A 20,372-nucleotide genomic window follows, 5' to 3' on the forward strand; every position below is an offset into this window, starting at 1 on the left:
TGCAAGCTTTGCAGTAAAATGCTCCCGAGGGAAAGACACGTGTCTACCTCCCTCCTTTCTGCACGTAGTTTTACCAGAAGAAGTAGTGAGTCACTCTCAAGTCCGAGACAGCTCGTTTCAGGAGGAAGCGCACCAAGGGGCTGTCCAGGTAGCACTCGTACTTTAAGGCCTGAGAGGGAGACAGGGGACCAGAGGTTTTGTTGATGGCCAGTCATCTACACTATCCCTGCAGAAGGCAGTCTGTCTTGGGGTCTTGGGGGTGAGACCATCAGAACTGGAGGGAAAGCCAGTCAACCCACCTGCACGAGCTGGGGCAGGTAGTCGAGCAGCTCAGCATCGGAAAGGGAGCCGATCCACTGGACAGCCATACGACGCACTTCCTGGTCTGGAAAGCTGCAGAACAGAGCCCAGCCCTCAGACAATCCAGCCGGAGGGTCTGAGGCACAGGAGTGAGCAAACACCTGCACACCTGGGCTTCCGAGGCACCGATGGAGAAAAGGCAGTGACTCCCAGAATCTGCCAAAGCTACCACAAGAGCTAAATCTTAAACACCCTTTCTGGATTGAAACCCTTGACAATGGCCCTGGCCCATGGTCAGAGGCAGCCTTGGGCCATGGAAGTCACTCTCATTCCCTGTATGAGTTAAAGAAAATAGGGCAAAGTCCTCAAGCCCACCCCCAAAGATCTCTTCCTTGACTCCCACTGTGCCAGAAATTCCTATCATCAAAGAGCCCTTGGGGGAATTCCCATCATGGCTCAGCAGTTACTGAACCCAGCTAGCATCCTTGAGGACGCAAGTTCGATCCCTGGCCTCGCTCAGTGGGTTAAGGATCCAGCATTGCAGTGAGCTGTGGTGTAGGTCACAGATGTGGCTCAGATCCTGCGTTGCTATGGCTGCAGCATAGGCTGGCAGCTATAACTCTAATTCAACCCCTAGCCTGAGAACCTCCATATGTCGCAGGTGCGGCCCTAAAAAAGACCAAAAACAAAACAAAACAAAACAAAAAGCCCTTGGGAAGGCCAAAGCATTATCGTGTACCATCTTTTAATGAAAAGCTTGCCAGGCAAATAACAGAGAATCACAGAATTACAATTCTGAATTGCCAGTATACCCTGGCAGGATTAGTTTAGCAGAGGTTAGCAAAACCATTGCCCCCAAAAGTCCTGAGGGCAAGACACATGGATCAGGTAAATTTTAATTATTAAGAGTGATAGAAAATAAGCAAAGAACATTGGGTACCGTCGGGGGGGGGGGGGGGGGGGCTCTGAGACTGGGAGCCTGTGTCCCCAGAGGAAAGAGGGAAGAGAGGACTGTAAAAATAGAACTAAGTGATAAGGTTTGGGTTACACAGGCATATGCACATGTCAAACCCACTTGTGCATTGGCTTATGTGTAAATTTGGCCTCGAAAGAAAAAAATGTAAATAAACATTGAACTCTATTTAATGACACACACGCTAAGGTATCTAGGAAGGAGTTATGCATCAATTTACCTCAAAATGTGTAAAAAAAGATGATGTAATGATGGAGGGTACCTACACAATCAAGCCAATATAACGAATGCTAATGCTTAGAATCTAGGTAGTGGAAACATGGATGTTCACTATTTAATTTTCAGTTTTGTTGGATGTTTGAAAAGTGTTCATAATATAACATGGGGGGGTGGGAACAGCATAAGAGAAAGAGAAAGGGGGAAAAACCCTGAACATCCATGCCCGCTTGACCATTCTCCCCAGGGCTGGCTCAGGTCAGCCAGGGGCAGGGTCAGGCCCTGGCTTCGGGAAGGACACGTGGTCAGGAAAGGTGGGTGTTACAACTCACGTGGCATGCAGGAGCCCCAGGGCATCCTGGTGGTTCATGTGAGTCCACTGCTTCAGGAGAACATAGATATCCGGCAGGCAAGCCCACTCCCAGCTGGGGGCGCTAGCGAGCACCAGGGGGAGTGAGCTCACCTCGGAGTGACAATAATACCGCTTCTCCCACAGGCGCTTTTTGTCAGCATCAGTGAGCCTGGAGGTGAGAGGGATAAGGGGAGGTGAGAGAGAGAAGTCAGCCAAGAGGGTAGGGTACTTATTCTCCAAGAGAATGCTACACACTCCAATCCAGTAGTTTCCAAAATTTGCTGCATATTACAATCACTTGAGGAGCTTTGCAAACACCCTCTTGTCCAAGCTACACCCAAATTAAGAACATCTGGGGAACTCAGGCATCAGTATTTTATCTATTGATTTATTTTTATTTCTTAACCATACCCGAGCAATGCATAAGTTCCCAGGCCAGGGGTCGAACCCGCACCACAGCAGTGACCCAAGCCACAGCAGCAGCAACACCAGGTCCTTAATCCACTAGGCTGCTACGGAACACCCACTTTAAAAAATTTATTTATTTGGGGGGGTTATTTATGTTGGGTTTTTTTGTCTTTTCTAGGGCCGCACCTGCGGCATATGAAGGTTCCCAGGCTAGGGGTCCAATTGGAGCTGTAGCCACCGGCCTATGCCACAGCCACAGCAATGCAGGATCCTTAACCCACTGAGTGAGGGTAGGGATCACACCTGCAACCTCATGGTTCCTAGTCGGATTTGTTAACCACTGAGCCATGGTGGGAACTCCTGGAGGGGAGGTTATTTATGTATGTATTTACATATTTATTTTTGGCAGCACTGGTATTTTTAAAAGGTCCCTGAGTGATTGCAATGTGTGAGGCAAACTTTGGGAGCCAGGGTCCAGATCTCATCTTTGATCCTGACTCAGGGACATCTCAGACCAAGGCAGAATGCAGAGGCCAAGGGCACCAAATTTGCTACCCTTCCCAAGGAGGGCCTTAGGGCACCACTCCCAAGGAGAGCCACCAGAGGGCAGTGGTCGCCACATCAGGGTCTGGGCAGCTGGGAGGCCTCCTGGGGCTTCCTGGAGCCAGCTGGAGGTTTTATAGGACCCGCAGCTAATTGGGCTTCAGGCTTAGCCTGAGATCAGGTGTCTAATGGGAGAAGGGAGCTGAGGGGCTAATGAAGCAAGGGGTCAGCAGAGGAGTGGGGGCAGGGATATCCGCAGTCACTCAGCTATTCAGGCTGCTTTGAGTATACTCGGGACACACGGGACAGAGATGAGCCCCACTGCTCTCATTTCCTCCCAAACATTGCATGCCCAGGGCCATGCAGGGACCAGAGAGATACAAGAGAGAGCAGGCAGGGGACAAGCCCAGACCCCACCAGCTCCACCAGCTTCTCCAATCCTGGTGAGAGAAGCAGCCCCACGAATGAGATCAGCTTGGATTCTGCTTACCCCCGACAGCTGCCAGCTTGCCTCGACACCTGATCCTTTTTGGAAAGTGACAGGGCCAGAGAAAGGCAAAGGCTGTGAGTGCGGAAGGGGCAGGAGGTGGGGGCAGGGTGGAAAGTACAGCATCCAGCGGTCCCAGCGGACAGCAAATCAGAGACAGCTTATCTATGGGGTGGGGCAAAGCTCTGGTCCTCTTGGCAAGTCAAGTCTGGGCCGAATCCTCATTGTGGGGATGGTGGGCCTTCCCAGATCTAACATCCTGACCCTGAGCTCTCCATTTTGCCTGCAGTCAGCTCATGAAAAGGGCCTGGGGGCTGCAGAGCCCTCTCTTCACCACTTCCTGCCTAGGTGGCCATACATCCCACTGTGACTCCCAAAGCAGGAAGACGGGAACCTGCTGGGAGGGAAGAGAGGTCTGCTAGAACCCGAGATACTTAGTGGGGCCCTGAGCCATACATGGGGGATGCCCTGGGCCTTACCAGTACAGGGACTCCTTTTGCATGATGTTTTTAAGCACGCGTTGGTCTTCCTCCCGTAGGCTGCCAAACTCATAGCGGGGGCTGAACTTGTCTCCAGCGGGGCTGGTGAACTTGATGTCGAAGGCCGAGGTGGGGAAGTCAATCTGGGAGATGGCATCAGAGACATCAGAGAGGCAAGAAGAACAGGCAGGCAGGTGCGGCTGCCACTTGCCTGGGCCCCCAACTTCCCTCTCCCCTGCCAGCGTTCCTGCTTTCCTCCCCGGCTCCTTAACCCTCAGGTTCTTTGTGTCTATAAAATAACCCTGTTGGACTTGGTGATCACTAAAGTCCCTTCCAGTTGTACCTTCTAGCAAAAAAATGAGAAGAGAAAAAAAGAAAGAAAGAAAAATGGCCAAGTCGATAAGCAATGGGATCCTGTTGTACAGTACAGGGAACTAGATCTAAGCACTTGTGATGGAACATGATGCAGTACAGTGTGAGAAAAAGAATGTATATATGGGGGAGTTCCCTTCGTGGCTCAGTGGTTAACGAATCCAACTAGGAACCATGAGGTTGCAGGTTCGATCCCTGGCCTTGCTCAATGGGTTAAAGATTCGGTGTTGCCATGATCTGTGGTGTAGGTCACAGACGCAGCTCAGATCCCGCATTGCTGTGGCTCTAGCATAGGCCAGTGGCTACAGCTCCAATTAGACCCCTAGCCTGGGAACCTTCATATGCCGTGGGTGCAGCCCAAAAAAAAAAAAAAAAAAAAAAAACAGAAAAAAAATATTTTTTTTTTAAAAGAGAAAAATGGCCAAGTGAAAAGGAGATGAGGCATCTAGATGAGAGGTCTGGCCCCAGGCCAGAACTTGGAAGAGAAGTGTCATTAGGCTGAGCCACTGGGGCCTCTATGCCGAGGGCACTACTGCCTGATGGAAGGTGGGACCACATGCCTGGCGAGGGCCCTGCCAACTCAAGCCTTCCAAGCTGGGTCCCCTTGCTCTGTGCTGCTATGTTCAGCCTCCTAAACCTCACTCAGAGCTCAGTGAGTCAGTCCTCAAAGGGAGTTCCATGTTCTTTCATTTAAGAAATATTTACTGAACCCTAACATACACCAAGCATTGTTCTGAGCCCTGGGCAGAAAGCAGTAAGAAAGACAGATAAAAATACCTGCCTCTTAGAATTTTATTTTTTTTAGGGCCGCACCTGCAGCAAATGGAAGTTCCCAGCCTAGGGTTTGAGTCAGAGCTATGGCTGCTAATCTATGCCACAGCCTCACTGATGCAGGATTCAAGCCACGTCTGCAACCTACACCTCAGCTCATGTAACACCGGATCCTTAACCCACTGAGCAAGGCCTGAGATCGAACCCGCATCCTCATAGATAACTAGTTGGGTTCTTAAAGCACTGAGCCAAAATGGGAACTCCTCCTGCATCTTAGAATTTTCATTCTGTATCACTCTATATCCACATTAATATTCCATATTCCATATGGAATATCAGCTCATGACCACAAGAAAGGGAAGCCAGAAACTGTAACTATACCTTGGACCTGACCAACTCAACCTCCTCTCCCCAGAGAACACTGAGTGGCTGTAGGGAGGGCTCCCTCACGGGCCCCAAGAGGGGACAGCTCAGATTAGTGTCATGAGGGTTCATACAAGGGACTCTGAGGAGCTGAGCCCTGGATGGCAAGGGTCTCAGACCCTGCCCACGGACTTCTTGAAATCAGTTTACTTCCAGGAGATGGGACATAAATTCCACCCAACACCCCGGCCCACTCTGGCTCTCACCATATTCACTCAGCTGCTGAAGTCACATCACCCCACGCCCAAGTTCCACACTTTCTCCTACTGCCTCTGCCCAGCCCTCAAGGCGGAAACTTGGAGGGGACTCTGGAGTGGTCCTGATAAGTGGGAGAGGCGGGGACCTCACCTGCAGGATGACACTGTCTGGCTGGTGGAAATTAGGTGCACTCCATCGGCCACTGGGGTTTTCCTGCGTTGCTGGCCATAAGCCCAGGAGCTTCCGGCCACAGGTGAGGACCCTAAGGAGGATGGAAGTTGGGATGAGCCAACAAACCCAGCAACTAAGGAGATGGTTCCCCTCCTGCTCCCCCCATCCAAAAGTCTGCCCTTTCTGCTTGAAGCCACTGCCCAACTCCCCTCTCTTTCTCCCGACCCTCCACTATGGACCTTTCCTGCTGCCACGTCCTAGAAAAGCCCACCCCTTCCAGGAAGCCTTTCTTTCTATGCTAGGGCTGCAGGGTCTGGCGGCAGAGATGCCTTTTATGATGTAGAGAGCTGGGCTGGATGACCTCTAAGGTCCTTCCAAGGACAAGACCAGATGACATGACCCGAGTATTGCATTTCCACGCCCCTTTCCACCAATCCTGTGCCACCAGTCCTGTCCAGTAGCTCTTGGTTACATCAGTTGTCCTGGCCACCAGTCCTGTGCCTTGGTCCCCTCCACCAGGGCTGGGAGCCTCTGCTGGTAAGCCCTCCTGGGCTAACCCTTGAGAGCAGCAGCAGCAAGTCCAGCAGCAGCCAGGCCCCCTCTCTCCATCCCCTCCTCCCTCTCAAGGCCAAAGTGCTGCCCTGGGCTCACATACTGCCTGAAGTTGAAGAGCGGGGCAGTGACCCAGCCCAGGACTTCGGGCACCCGCCGCTGCTTATTGGCCTCTGAGGAGCTCCCAGGCAGGGGGATGGGCAGAGCATAGAGAGTGGCAGACAGCAGGGTCTCCCGAGGCAGCCGGTTCACCTGCACGGGGAAGCAGATCCTAGGGAGGACAGGAAACCACATCAGGGAGTGCCACCCCTGTGGCTTCCAGGGGCAGGTGACCCAGGAAGTCAAGCTGAAGCTAAGAACTCCCGAGGTGCTCCCTGGCAGGGGGCCTTCCTGCAGGACCAGGACAGATCCCAAACTGTGGGCAAACCCTCCACAGGATGCCCCCAAGAACACGGTCCAGTGTCTTTGCAGGGTGGGTCTCAGCACAGCAAAACAAACATCCTGAGATTTTTTTTTGTTTGTTTTTTTGCCTTTTTTAGGGTGGCTGCCACGGCATATGCAGGTTCCCAGGCTAGGGGTCGAATGGAAGCTGTAGCTGACAGCCTACACCAGAGCCACAGCAACGCAGAATTCGAGCGGGATCAGAGCCGCGTCTGCAACCTACACCACAGCTCATGGCCACACCAGATCCTTAACCCACTGAGCAAGGCCAGGGATCGAACCCGCAACTTCATGGTTCCTAGTCGGATTCGTTAACCACTGAGCCACAAAACTCCCATCCCGAGATTTTTGAGGCCACCCCCAGTGACCAGAGAGAACTCAGTCAGAGCCACCTCAGAGCTGAGGTGACTACAGGTCCCCTACTGTCAGACAGACTCCTTCCCTCGTTTTCAGATTTCTGCAGAGGGTCACCAAGAAGCAGTTGCTTTTGACAATCCTCTTCCGTGAAACAACCCGGATCCCTCCCCACCCTCCTGCTGTCCAGAGCAGTCAGGAAGCAGCAGCAGGAGCTCTGCCTGTGGCTCCCCTCCCCCACACCCTCCCACCTGTCTGTCCTCACCACGCATTCCCTTCTAGGGAACCCCACACGCGGGGCACAAGATGGTTTGTTCTCAGCCCCAAACATTTTCAAAGCTAAAGGGATAAAGAGAAGGGACTCCTCCACGTCCCCAGCTGGTGAGAGAACAAACTGGCAGGGCCCAAAGAACCAAGCGGCAGAGGCCCTCACCAGTACCAGGCCCAGATGGCTGTTCCCAGGCTCCCAGGCCTGAATCACACCGGGGCCACTCCCTCTGAGTTCACAATAAGGAACTTGGGTGGGGTGAGGTGGAGAGGGGAGCAGAGCTGTGGGAAGAGGGAGGACACACATTACCTTTCAGGGAAGCTGTGCCTGGGCCAAAGTCCATACTGTCACACCCTCTGGCCAGCCCAGGGCCCGGCAGCTTCTAGGCCAGAGGCCAGAGAGGCAGGGTGGCCACGGCCAAGGTTAGCAGTCTCATGGTCAAGCAGCCTTCCCCCACCGCTGCCCCTCACTCCCCTAGGGAACCTCCACCTGAGTGGGACGCTCTCTCCCTCCCGCCAGAGACTGGCAGAGCCCTGCTCTGTCCCAGCTGCCCCTTCGCTGGGGGCCCTCAGCTATAATTAGGACCCCTCAGCAGCCAGCCGACATGCCAGGCCAGGGCTTGGCCAGGGTGGCAGAGCGAAGCTGCGGGGCCTATTTTGAGAGTTAGCTGATCCGCACAGCACTGCAGTGGGGAGAGAATCAGCTGACCCTGGAGCAAAGAGGAGAGAGAGCTGGTCCTGGTCCCTTTCTTTTCACTCAAGAAGAGGCTTGCAGCTCCATATCCAGAGGAAAATGAGAGCAAGGAAACTTTCTCTTTTTTTTTTGTCTTTTTGCCTTTTCTAGGGCCGCTCCTGTGGCATATGGAGGTTCCCAGGCTAGGGGTTGAATCGGAGCTGTAGCTGCTGGCCTATGCCAGAGCCATAGCAACGAGGGATCAGAGCCGCATCTGCGACCTACACCACAGCTCACGGCAATGCTGGATCCTTAACCCACTGAGCAAGGCCAAGGATCGAACCTGCAACCTCATGGTTCCTAGTCGGATTCATTAAACACTGTGCCATGACGGGAACTCCAGAGAGGGAAGAAACTTTCTAACTGAAAACGTAACACCTAGAAGCAGCCAGGGGCCCCTTCTCCTCAGCCCTCAAGTATATCTAAAACCTCCCGCTTGCACCTTCACCTGGGGTCAGTCAGGATAACCAGTAGGTGAGCTGTGGTCCTGAACCTCCTCCCTGCCCAAGAAAGTCCCCTCCTCCCTCCTCTAGCCCCTTCCTCAACAGCACATCACAGAAGCCCCCTCCTCCAGGCAGGCTTCCTGGGATGCGCCAGTCCCAGTCCTGGTTCTGCCTCTCACAACCTTGAAGAATTACTCACGCCTCTGTGCCTCAGTTTCCTCAAGGAGAGGAACAGAGCTTCACTTGTGTGCTGTGTGTATCTACCGTGTGCTTTCTGCTACGTGACAGTGTGGTTACCACCTTAGCACCAGGCTATACACATAGTACTTTCCTGCATAAATATTGCCACACGTCAGTCACTGTGTCAGTCAGTCACTTGGAAGAGAGAAACCAGAACTGAGAGGGCTCCCCCAGCTAAGAAAATGACAGAGAGGATAAAGATGAAAGCATTTCTCTTGTCCTAGGTATCGTGCCAAGTACTTGCAACCTCCCAGCGGCACCCAAACAACCTTGTAGGGAGGCCCTATTACCAAGCCCATTTTGGGTTGAATGAGCTGCCCAAGGTTGCGCCTACAGGGAGGAGAGGATGACTGCGCCCAAAGCCTGTGCTTTGAACCCTACACTGAGCGCCTTCTCCAGCATGCCTCAGTCTGGATCACGAAGGTGCTAAGAGGTGTCCCATGGGGCATCTGGATGGACAGAGCTGAGATGACACCCTTTGCAAAGCTCTAGGTAAGGGACCAGCCCTATGGGGTTAGAAGCAGGGATGCAGAGAGAGAGCCCAATGAGACCCACAGTGCAGGCAGCCTGCGGGAGGACACACCGAGCTGCTTCCAAACCTCTGATACTCCATGGGAAAGGGGCTAAGACTCACTGTGGGGTCTGCCTGGACCAGAGCACTGTAAAGCACCCTTCCCTTGGCACTAGTAGTAATTGAAGCCCAAGGGGATGGTGAAACTCAGGAGCGACCCTCTGCCACGGAGGTGTCTCTCCTGACCTGGCGGGGTTTTTTTGTGGTTATTGCTTTGTTTTGTTTGTTTGTACCAGTGTACCCACGGCATATGGAAGTTCCGAGAGGTCAAATCGAAGCCACAGCTGCTGGCCTACACCACAGCCACATCTGGGACCTACATCAGTTTGTGGCAATGTCAGCTCCTTAACCCACTGAGCGAGGCCAGGGATCAAACCTGCATCCTCATGGATACTAGTTGGGTTCTTAACCTGCTGAGCCAAAACAGGACTTTTGTTTACACCTTTATTGCTCTAGGAATCACAAAAGTGTGAAGGCAGGAGAAAAAGTGTGCCTTTCCCCACTATGCACCTGTAAAATGGCCCACCCCTCCCTGGATTTCCACAGACTCTCCGTCCACCTGTTGCAGCATCCTTGGCTTTTTAACCTGCGCTCCAAATATTAACGTTCTGCTCTCTACAGAAGGACTCAGGGATAAGTCAGTCTGGCAAAGTGAAGCGTCGGGGAGCCAACAAGGTGCTTTCTGACTGTCTGGATGGAGAACAGCATAGAAAAGGCACGGGGCACACAAACTCCTGCCATGTCACCACCAAGGCACTCTCACCTCCATCTCCTTCCTGCTTTGCTTAGCTAATCCCTACCTTCCCATCAGCAGATTGCTGTTAGTAAACGGTGGTTAATATGACCCTGTACTTGAGGTTTCATATGTCTATTTATAACCTGTCCATCTCATTTCAGTACCACAACTGCCTCTGAGTTAAACAAATGTCCCCACTTCAGAGTTTGAGAAACTAAGGCCTGAAGAGACCACAGAGAATCTAGGACTAGAGACAGAGCTAGAAAAAGCCATATTCCTATGACTCCAAACTCATTATTCTTCCCTCTGGGCAGCCTTCCCTTATCTATAATGGAGAAAGCACAGTCCCCTCTCCATCTTCTATGGGAACTTCAGGAAGAAGGGAAAATACAAGCCTCTCTGACCAGTTAAACCTTTTAAGAGAGACATGGTCAAAACAATCAATTATTATTAAAACAACATTCATATGGCCCTTCATGGTTTACAAAAAGCCTTTATGGATACTTTTTTTTTTGTCTTTTTGCCTTTTCTAGGGCCACTCTCAAGGCATATGGAGACTCCCAGGCTAGGGGTCTAATCGGAGCTGTAGCTGCAGGCCTACGCCAGAGCCACAGCAACATGGGGATCCAAGCCTCGTCTGCAACCTACACCACAGCTCACAGCAACACCAGATCCTTAACCCACTGAGCAAGGCCAGGGATTGAACCCAAAACCTCATGGTTCCTAGTCAGATTCGTTAACCACTGTGCCACAACGGGAACTCCTATGGATACTTCTTGTTGGAGAAGCATAAAGAATTGAGAGGTAAAAATTATACTTATCCCCATTTAAGAGTTAAGGAAGTGGAGACAGGTGGCTGAATGGCTTGTTGGGTTAGGGCTGGTGACAGAGCCTGGTTTAATCCAGGTGTGGGCTCCTAGTTGGAATCTGGGCATTCCGAAGGTTGCGAGGGTCTGCAGTGGGCACTGGAGCCCAGGGGAGGGCTTACTGCTGGTCCCAGATGATGAGGTGGAAGAGGTACTTGGAGAAGTGAGCCCTTCGGGTCTGCAGGGGGCGGCACAGCTCCTTGCCACCATGGCTGAGGGAGCAGGAGAGGTAGAAATCTTCATAGCTGCAAGAGAAAAGGCGTGGGTCAGGACACTCAGCTCCCAAACCCCACCTCAGTCACCCAAACTACGTCAAACTTCATTTCCTCTGGTAAAACTCCTCTTGATGGGTGAGACTGGAGGATGGGGTCAAAGGACTAGACGGCTAAACTGGATTTGCGTGCTCTGGGAAAAACAAGTGAATCTGGATCCCTTCGCCCAGTTTAGGGGTCTGTGCTGAGCCCTTGGTTTTTCTCCCTTCTTCATTGGGAATCAGCCACGCAGCCTCCACCCCTCACCCAGCTCCAGCCCATGGAGTGGCTCGGTGTGTGTGTCTGCCTGCAGGCGCATGCGCAGGTGAGAAGGGTCGGAGATGGAAAACAACATATGTCGACATGAATGCCAACACATGGGGGTCCCTGTGGCTGGTGACAGGTGCCTGACAGAAGAGGTCAGAGAAGGCCCTGGTTTCCCAGGCTGCCTCCTTTGTTCTCCGCCAATCTCCCAGAGGAATACATTAAGTGAGGAACAAAGAGAAGGAAGGGGGGGGGGAGTGTGGAGCCAAAGGCCTACTCCCCCAGGCCTGGGATGCTGGGGGACCCTGAGAGGAGCTGAGGATTACCAAGTGAACGTCCTCCTCCACCCACCCCTGCAGGCCGAGGGAACTCCAGACAAAGGGTCATCTCCCAGCTCCCCACCCCCTCCCATTGTGCGTCTGCAGGGGAGTGCAGTCATTGGCCCTGGGGCATGCACTCAAATCTGGGAAGTGGCCATCTGTCGCAGCAGCATCACCATCAGCTGGCCTTGGATGGGAGGGGGCAGGGATGCCTACGCAGCCAGCAAGACCTGACCACTGCAGCCTCTTCTCACTCCTCTGGGATAGCCCAGCCCAGGTCTGTCTCCCTCTCTACCATAGTGCACCATGATGCCACAGAGCCTAAACTGAAGACAGTGGGGTCCCATGCAGACAGAAGAAGCCATCTGAAGTCAAACTCAGTTCGCTCCCTCTAGGGCTCCCATTCAGCCCAGGGCTCACCTGGTAGCCCAGATAATGGGGATGCGGTGGGTGGCATAGACGGTAAAGGCCAGGGGCCCAGAGAAATGGCAGGCCTCCTGGACCAGGTCATGCTTGCGGCTCCCATGCACTGCTGTCTGGAAGTCTGCATTGAATGTGTTGCAGTACAGCTCCACCAGGTCCAAGATGGCTGCTGTCAGGGCTTCCACAACCTTCTCTGTGAAAGGAAGTGGACAGAAGGAGAAGTCGTGAGGCTTCAATGAGCCCCATCCTGTTGCCATGGCACTGCCTAGGATGGATACCCTAGGGCAGTAGTCCCCAAATGCCATTTGCCCATCTGGGATGAGATGAGGAAAAAGCAGAAGCTTCTCACAAAATGGTAGATAGCCAATATTAAACACTGTCCTTCTCTTTATATATTGCTACTTATTTAGTTTGAATGTCCCTTCCTTTGGGAGCTAGTGGGAATAATAATTATCAGCTACTTTAAAACATTACTGCTGGAGTTCCTTGGTGGCTTAGCGGAAAGGAATCTGACTAGCACCCATGAGGACGCAGGTTCAATCCCTGGCCTCACTCAGTGGGTTACGGTTCTGGCATTGCCATGAGCTATGGTGTAGGCTGCTGATGCGGCTAGGACCTGGCATTGCTGTGACTGTGGTGTAGGCTAGCAGCTGCAGCTCCAATTCGACCCCTAGCCTGGGAACCTCCATATGACACAGGTGCAACCCTAAAAAAAAAAAAAAGACAAAAAAATAAAAATAAAATGTTACTGCTTAGCAAAATAAAAGCTGACAAGTCTACTATGCTGGTTCCCCAAACAATACTTTTTGGTCTATGAAATCCAAAAGACTGGAAATCACTGACCAAAAGTCCCAGAGATATGATCTTTATAGGTCTAACATTTTGCTTCAAAGAATTAACAGGGAATCCTAGCAAAAATTTCTTTTCTTTTTTTTTTGTCTTTTGTCTTTTTTAGGGCCGTACCCACAGCATATGGAAGTTTCCAGGCTAGGGGTCTAATCGGAGCAGTAGATGCCGGCCACAGCCACAGCCACGCCAGATCCGACCTGCATCTCTGACCTGCATCTGCGACCTACACCACAGCTCACGGCAACACCGGATCCTTAACCCACTGAGCCAGGCCAGGGATAGAACCTACAACCTCATGGTTCCTAGTCAGATTCGTTTCTGCTGCACCACAACGGGAACTCCATTTTTTTTTTTTTGAAACCTTTCTTTATCATCCTCTCCCCAAGTTGCTAAGTTGGAAACACAGGGGTTATGTGTGAATAGTCACAACCTACCCAAGTGAGAGTTTTCCCATCTGGCACCCAGGGCTGACTCTGCCTCACCACGCCCACCCTCATGCTTACACCACCTCATCACCGTCTCCCAGGGACACCACAGGAATAACGAGTACAAATAATGAGAAAACATTTTGTGGAAAGAAATGTGCTCTCCAGCTGTATCCACGCCTCATATAGGAAAACACACACACACACACACACACACACGTACAGAAGCAGACCTGGAACCATAAATCAGGGGACCAGGGAGAAAAAGGAATCTGGGCAGAGACTACAGTTTTCAGCTGCCCCTCCTGGATGAAGACAGCAGCACCCTTACCTCGGTTTTCCCTCACAGCCAAGACGGTGGGATCCTATTGGGGAAAAAGAAGAGGGACGGAGCTTCAGGGCCATGCCTTTTCCATCACAGCTGGAAGGAGGGCTTTTCACAGCTGGAAGGAGGGCTTTTCACAGCTGTGCTCATCTGCACCAAACTGGACAGAAATTTGAGGAGCAGAGGTTCCCCAGGGAGGATAGAGTAATACTTTGCACCAGATTCGTGTGATAGACAGTGAGTCAGCTCAGGGATAAAATTATTTGTGTCCACCCAAATGAGATGCTCTGGCTCTTAGGCCACTTCATTACAGATCACAGCACCCAGAGGGATAGCTGGCCCTGCCTGCCCAGCACACAGCCCCCACCATGGTGCCCTTGGTCCCTGGCCTGGGAGAGATTTTGGTCTCGCACCCTGATGGGGATGCAACCTGCCAGGCAGCACCTCAGTGATTAGAACTAAAGCTTTTGCTGGCCTGGGCTCCTGGCAGTCAGTCAGTCTCCTGGGACGGGACGTGGGGAAGGGAGGGCAGAGGGGAGGCAGACCCTAGCCCGCCCTCATCCTCAGAAAGAGGTGACCCACCAGCATCCATTCCCCAAGAATTCTTGTGGCTAAATGTTCAAACAAAAAAGGAGGTGGAGAGCAGTGCCTCTGAGTAAGTGGATACCTAGTCACCCAGTTTCCGGGAAGAGTCCTCTCCTCCTTCCCCAAGCCAGTGCCTGGGCCCCGTTACCTTCTGAATTTTAGGCTGCATTCGGGAAGGGCAGGGGGGCAGCTGGTTGAGAGCGTTGGTGATCTCAGGGGTTTCCACAGCGGCGAGGGCATTGCAGATGGCCTTGACGGACTGGACCACCCTGTCGGCCTTCAGTGGGAAGTCCCCCTGTGGGAGGCAGCACCGTGAGGCCGGCAGGCTAGTGCTCTCAGCCTCCAGCACCCGCAGTGTTGAAGGAAGGGGTTGGGAGAATCAGGGGCTCACAACCCTCAGGAGTAACCAGTGGAATCCATGCTTTTTTTTCTTTCTTTCTTCCTTCCTTTCCTCCTTCCTTTCTTCCTTCCTTCCTTTCTCTCTCTCTCTCTCTATTTTTTGGTCTTTTTGCCATTTCTTGGGCTGCTCCTGCGGCATACGGAGGTTCCCAGGCTAGGGGTGGGATCGGAGCTGTGGCTGCTGGCCTACGCCAGAGCCACAGCAACGCAGGATCCAAGCCATGTCTGCGACCTACACCACAGCTCACGGCAATGCCAGATCCTTAACCCATTGAGCAAGGCCAGGGATCAAACCCGCAACCTCATGGTTCCTAGTCGGATTCGTTAACCACTGAGCCACGACGGAAACTCCTTTTTTGTTTCTTTTTAAATGATTTTCATTTTTGCCATGATAGCTGGTTTACAGTGTTCTGTCAATTCTCTACAATACAGCAAAGCATGCTTTATTTTCAAACATCCAGCATGAGGGAGCCACCTCTCCTACTGAATGAAAGGAACCATACCCATGGTTCCCTGATGCTTCGACCATCCTCCCCGAGTGTCCTCTACTTCTGGCCTCTCTCTGTCCGCTACAGTCTACTTATACTAAACAAATGCATGCAGGTTCTCCCCCAGAGACAGGCAGTTCTAATAAAATCAAGCCGTAGGGAAGAGCAAGACCAAAGAGACCACACTGAGGCCCCACTTGCCTACTCAGCCTTCTTTCTTTCTTCTTCTTCTTCTTTTTTTTGTTGTTGTCTTTTTAGGGCCGCACCTGCAGCATATGGAGGTTCCCAGGCTAGGGGTTGAATCACAGCTACAGCTACAGTCACAGCAATGGGGGATCTGACCTGCATCTGCGACCTACACCACAGCTCACAGCAATGCCGGATCCTTAACCCACTAATCGAAGCCAGGGATCGAAGCCGCAACTTCATGGATCCTAGTCGGGTTCGTTAACCACTGAGTCACCACAGGAACTCCCACACAGCCTTCTTTCCCCTATTACCATCTCGAATGTCCAGACAGGTCTCATATCAGTGCCATGGCCAAGGTCACACCTCTGCACTTTGGCTCCTGCAATTTTCTCATTTGAAGTCTCCTCACCTGTCCTGCCCTGATTACCTACATAAATGCAAATCACAGACCAGCTGAACTCCAACCTCCAACGTCCCAAAGCCTTCTTGGGCCAGGCCCCCTCTCTATCACTCTCGAAGCGCCCCTGATTAACTCTCCACAAACCTCTTCTGTCTTTTTTTTTTTGTCTTTTTGCCTTTTCTTGAGCACTCCCACGGCATATGGAGGAGGTTCCCAGGCTAGGGGTTGAATCGGAGCTGTTGCTGCTGGCCTACGCCACAGCCACAGCAACACAGGATCAGAGCTGCGTCTGAGACCTACGCCACAGCTCACGGCTATGCTGGATCCTTAACCCACTGAGCAAGGGCAGGGATCCAACCTGCAACCTCATGGTTCCTAGTCGGATTCGTTAACCACTGCACCACGACGGGAACTCCAAACCTCTTCTGTATTCTAACAGCTTTATGTTACTATTCTATTTCCTGGCAGGAAACCAAGCTCCCTGAAGGCTAAAACAGTTCTTCTTATGCTTCTCTACCTACTGCAGCCCCTGAGGAAGAGCCAGACTAGTACAAAAAAGGTGCTGAAAAAACTCCTCTCTCAGAGTTCTCCTGTGGTACAGTGGGTTAAGGATCCAGGGTTGTCACTGCGGTGGCTCAGGTCACTCCTGTGGTGTGGGTTTGAACCCTGGCCCTGGAACTTCCATATGCCACAGGCAGGGGAAGGAAGAAAGAGAAGGAAGGAAGGAAGGAAGGAAGGAAGGAAGGAAGGAAGGAAGGAAGGAAGGAAGGAAGGAAGGAAGGAAGGAAGGAAGAAAAAAAAGAAAAAAAAAAACAGAGGGAGGAAGAGAAGAAGGAGGGAAGGAAAGAAGGAAGAAAGAAAACTCCCCTCTCATCAGAGTCACTATTCAGCAGAGGCTACTAGGGAAGAGATTCTGGCAGTCAGTGGAGGGCTGAGCTAGATACAAAGCTCAACTCCCCCAAAAGGACAACCACTACCTAACAGGATCCATGAGATAGGGATGGTTTTCGAAGATCACTGTCTGGTTTTCTTCAGCTTCACGACATGGGGGGCAAGTGTTTATCCGCATGATTTTGAGGCTTAAAACTCCACGTAAATGCAAGTGAGGAGAGTCCTGGCCCTTCCCTACCCTTGTGACCCTCCACCTCCTGATGGTTTTCCACACACCACATTAGCACATCAGAACCTCTCAGATCAGACGTTGCAGGGCCTTGCTCACAGGATGTACACTCCAGTGCACATGCAAGCACAGCAGCTAGGGTGACAACACTATGTCCCTTAGCTTTGGAGATGCCCCACTCCAGAGACAGGATCAGGGCACAGTTCCTGACCTATTTCTACAGACAAGCAGAATCCTTCTATATGCACTTGCCAGCTGCCCAACAGCTGGCAGGCTGGGTTTGCCATATACTAGGAGAAGGAAAAAAGGTGCTCTGCTAACAGATTCTCAACATCTACTCCAGAACCCTTTAGTGCTGGTTGATCCCAGGAGGACTAGAGGAGGGGCGGGTGGGGGGGCGGTTCTTTGGGCAGCTGGGCCAACCCCAGGATTTGTACTCACATCAGCCAACAGGAAGGCATCCACCTCATTGTGGTAAGTGTCAAACAGAAGACTCAGGGCCTGCCTGGGGAGGTGGGGACGAGGAAAGGTCAGAGGAGAGGTCAGGACTGACTCAGTGCACAGGAAGACTCGTTCTCTCCCTCTCTCTCCACAGCTCAGGAATCAGATTCTAGTTTAAAGGGGTTCCCGGTCTTTTTACAGGGCCCATGAAGACTGAAGGCCGGTGAGTCCTTCCTATTTGGCCACTTCTTACCTGGAGAACGTGGCAAAGTACCAGAGGGAAGAGAGGTAACATACTCTGGAGTGGGGATCTTCTCCTCTAAGACTCGGGCCCCAACCCCAACACCTGCATGAACCCCCGGCCCCGGCAGAAAGGCAAGCAAGGGTATCTGCTGGGGTCCCCTCATGGTTCCTGTGTGGGCCACATCCAAGATGGTATCCACTCTCACCTGCTGATAGTCTGCTTGACTGGCCTCTCTTGCAGATGCACGAGGTAGTTCAAGGTGGAAGGGCTCTGGTCATCGTTTACCTGCATGAGAAGTGCCCTATTCAGAGAGGGGCAGTGTCTCTTTCCTAGCCCAGTGCCCCTACCCCACACCTGCCCAAGGTGTCCCATACCACCCACTGCCCACTACCTCTATACCCCTTGCAGCCATCAAACCCCCCACCCCCACCCCAACACACACACACATACACACACACAAACACACAAACCGTCCGGGCCAGGTCACTGCGCACAGCTTTCTGCTCCATCAGCTGTAGCCGAATGTCGATGTCGAACTTTCGACAGTACTGAATATACTCATGGCTGCCCAGGGCGTGCTTGCTGGTGGGACAGGGGGACAAGGCAATTAGCATCCTTGGGACGTGGGGGGACATTTAAGGGAAATGCTTTGGGGAATGAGAGACAGGAGGAAGGGGGAGGTGAAGGAGTTGCATACCTATGCTGTACCCTCTACCCTGATTCCTAGGAGATGACAGGCCAGAGCTCAGGCAAAGAAACAGAGGGCTGGGAGTTCCTATTATGGCTCAGCAGAAACAAATCTGACAAGAATCCATGAGGACGCAGGTTCAATCCCTGGCCTCGATCGGTGGGTTAAGGATCCGGCATTGCCATGAGCTGTGATGCAGGTTGCAGACATGGCTCAGCTCTGGCGTTGCTGTGGCTGTGGGGTAACGCCAGAGGCTACAGCTCCGATTAGACCCTATCCTGGAAACCTCCATATGCAGAAGGTGTAGGCTTTAAAAAAAAAAAAAAGAAATAGTTTCCAACTTGGCACAGCAGAAACGAATCCGACTAGGAACCATGAGGTTGCGGGTTCGATCCCTAGCCTCGGTCAATGGGTTAAAGATCTGGCGTTGCCGTGAGCTGTGGTGTAGGTCGAAGATGCGGCTCAGAACCCCCGTTGCTGTGTCTGTGACTTAGGCCAGCGGTTACAGCTCCAATTAGACCCCTAGCCTGGGAACCTCTGTATGCCGTGGGTATGGCCCTAAAAAGACAAAAAGACAAAAAAAAGAAAGAAAGAAACAGAGGTCTGCCTTTAAAAAAGCCACCTGATGCATTTAATCCTTGATCTGCACAAACATTGATTTTCCTAGGTATTTACTACCTGGACTGTTATCACTAGTTCTCTCCAGGGCTGGGAACTTCTGGAGGGAGTGAGGAACAGAGAGACTTCTCAGGGACCGTGTTTAAATGCCATCCTCTTGGCCTTGGTACATAGGACAGGTTGGAAGCCAGCCTGTGCTCAGGTTCGGGCGTGGAGCTCAGTGGACGACACTCTGCCCATGCTGTGGTCCTAAGTCTCACTGTCCCTACCATTACCAACTGGCGTGCCGAGGCCAGCCAAGCAAACCTACCAAGATTCCAGGCCTGTTACCCCTAAGCCCCTCAAATTCTGCTTTTCATCTCCCTCTGTGGGTCCTGCCGGATTGTGAATTAAAAATAAAAACCTCTAGGAGTTCCCGTCATGGCTCAGCGGAAACAAATCTAACTAGCATCCATGAGGACGCAGGTTCAATCCCTGGCCTCGCTCAGTGGGTTAAGGATCTGGCGTTGCCGTGAGCTGTAGGCCGCAGACATGGCTAGGATACTTCATGGCTGTGACTGTGGTGTAGGCAGGCAGCTGCAGCTCTGATTGGACCCCTAGCCCGGGAACCTCCATATGCCATGGTCATGACCCTAGAAAGACAAAAAAGTAAAAATAAAAAAGTAAAAACCTCTATGGACGCCTCCATGCCATTCGCACTGCTCAAGGAACAGCACGTGAGACATCCCCCTCCTGCTGCTCATCTCAAATTTCAGAGGAGGCCTATGGAGTCCCTGAGTGGTCCAGCCCCTTCCTCCCTCCAAATCACATCCCAAATCACATCTTAGAAAGGAAACCCAGGACAAGGGGCAGATTGAGTCCCACCTGCAGGCCAGCACAGCAGGCCAGGGCCAAGTCCCAGCAGCTGGGTAACAGAAGCCGGAAAGGGACTTCCTTCCTCAGCAGACCTGGGAATCCAGGCCAGAAACAGGGGTGGGGAGAAAGGCTATGTGCAACAGCCGACAGAGGTGCCCAGGCCCAAGGTCAGTCCGGGTCCAGCTAGGACTTAAGTGGGTTTTCCACATCCAGAGGGGTCACAAGTCTCTCATCGAGGCTTCAACCTACTGAGATGGAGCAGCAGCCAATACCTGGGGGTGGGTGAGGCTGGGCGGTGGGGCAGGTCTGGTGGGAGTGCCCTGGGAGGAAGGAAGAGTGTGGCGGGGGTGGGGGAGGTGGCAGGAAACCCAACCCTCCCCTGGGACTATCTCAAGGTTCTTATCTGAGAGCAGCCTGCATCCTGGACCTGCCATTGCCCCCCCCCCCCGCCCCCCTGCCACCCCCTCAGCATCAGTCCCTCTTCTAGTCAGGGGTAGAAAACACAAGGCCTCTTTGAGAGCTAGCAGCTTTCTAGAACCCCTAGAGGGTCCTTTCCAACCCCATCCAAGGCTGCTATCCTGTGCTCAGGGGT

The 20,372-nt window shown here is 52.4% G+C and overlaps 1 protein-coding gene across 5 annotated transcripts in view; it reads right to left on the bottom strand.

The window, feature by feature from the left end:
• PIK3C2B (phosphatidylinositol-4-phosphate 3-kinase catalytic subunit type 2 beta) overlaps nucleotides 1-20,372 on the bottom strand; it is a 79,709-nt gene that overhangs the window by 26,573 nt on the left and 32,764 nt on the right. For 4 of the 5 annotated variants that reach the window (XM_047751767.1, XM_047751768.1, XM_047751769.1 and 1 more), the window contains 13 exons: nucleotides 18,090-18,201; nucleotides 17,825-17,904; nucleotides 17,376-17,439; nucleotides 14,487-14,633; nucleotides 13,760-13,793; nucleotides 12,152-12,347; nucleotides 11,019-11,141; nucleotides 6,349-6,516; nucleotides 5,673-5,784; nucleotides 3,759-3,901; nucleotides 1,822-2,010; nucleotides 300-393; nucleotides 75-169 (listed from right to left, as the gene is read on the bottom strand). In XM_047751767.1, coding sequence (XP_047607723.1) covers nucleotides 75-169; nucleotides 300-393; nucleotides 1,822-2,010; nucleotides 3,759-3,901; nucleotides 5,673-5,784; nucleotides 6,349-6,516; nucleotides 11,019-11,141; nucleotides 12,152-12,347; nucleotides 13,760-13,793; nucleotides 14,487-14,633; nucleotides 17,376-17,439; nucleotides 17,825-17,904; nucleotides 18,090-18,201 — 1,557 coding nt within the window. The remainder of the gene's footprint in view (nucleotides 1-74; nucleotides 170-299; nucleotides 394-1,821; nucleotides 2,011-3,758; nucleotides 3,902-5,672; nucleotides 5,785-6,348; nucleotides 6,517-11,018; nucleotides 11,142-12,151; nucleotides 12,348-13,759; nucleotides 13,794-14,486; nucleotides 14,634-17,375; nucleotides 17,440-17,824; nucleotides 17,905-18,089; nucleotides 18,202-20,372) is intronic. The other variant, XM_047751771.1, reaches the window with a different exon arrangement.

This window comes from Phacochoerus africanus, chromosome 11 (genome assembly GCF_016906955.1).
Source record: "Phacochoerus africanus isolate WHEZ1 chromosome 11, ROS_Pafr_v1, whole genome shotgun sequence".
In the NCBI taxonomy this organism is placed as follows: Eukaryota; Metazoa; Chordata; class Mammalia; order Artiodactyla; family Suidae; genus Phacochoerus; species Phacochoerus africanus.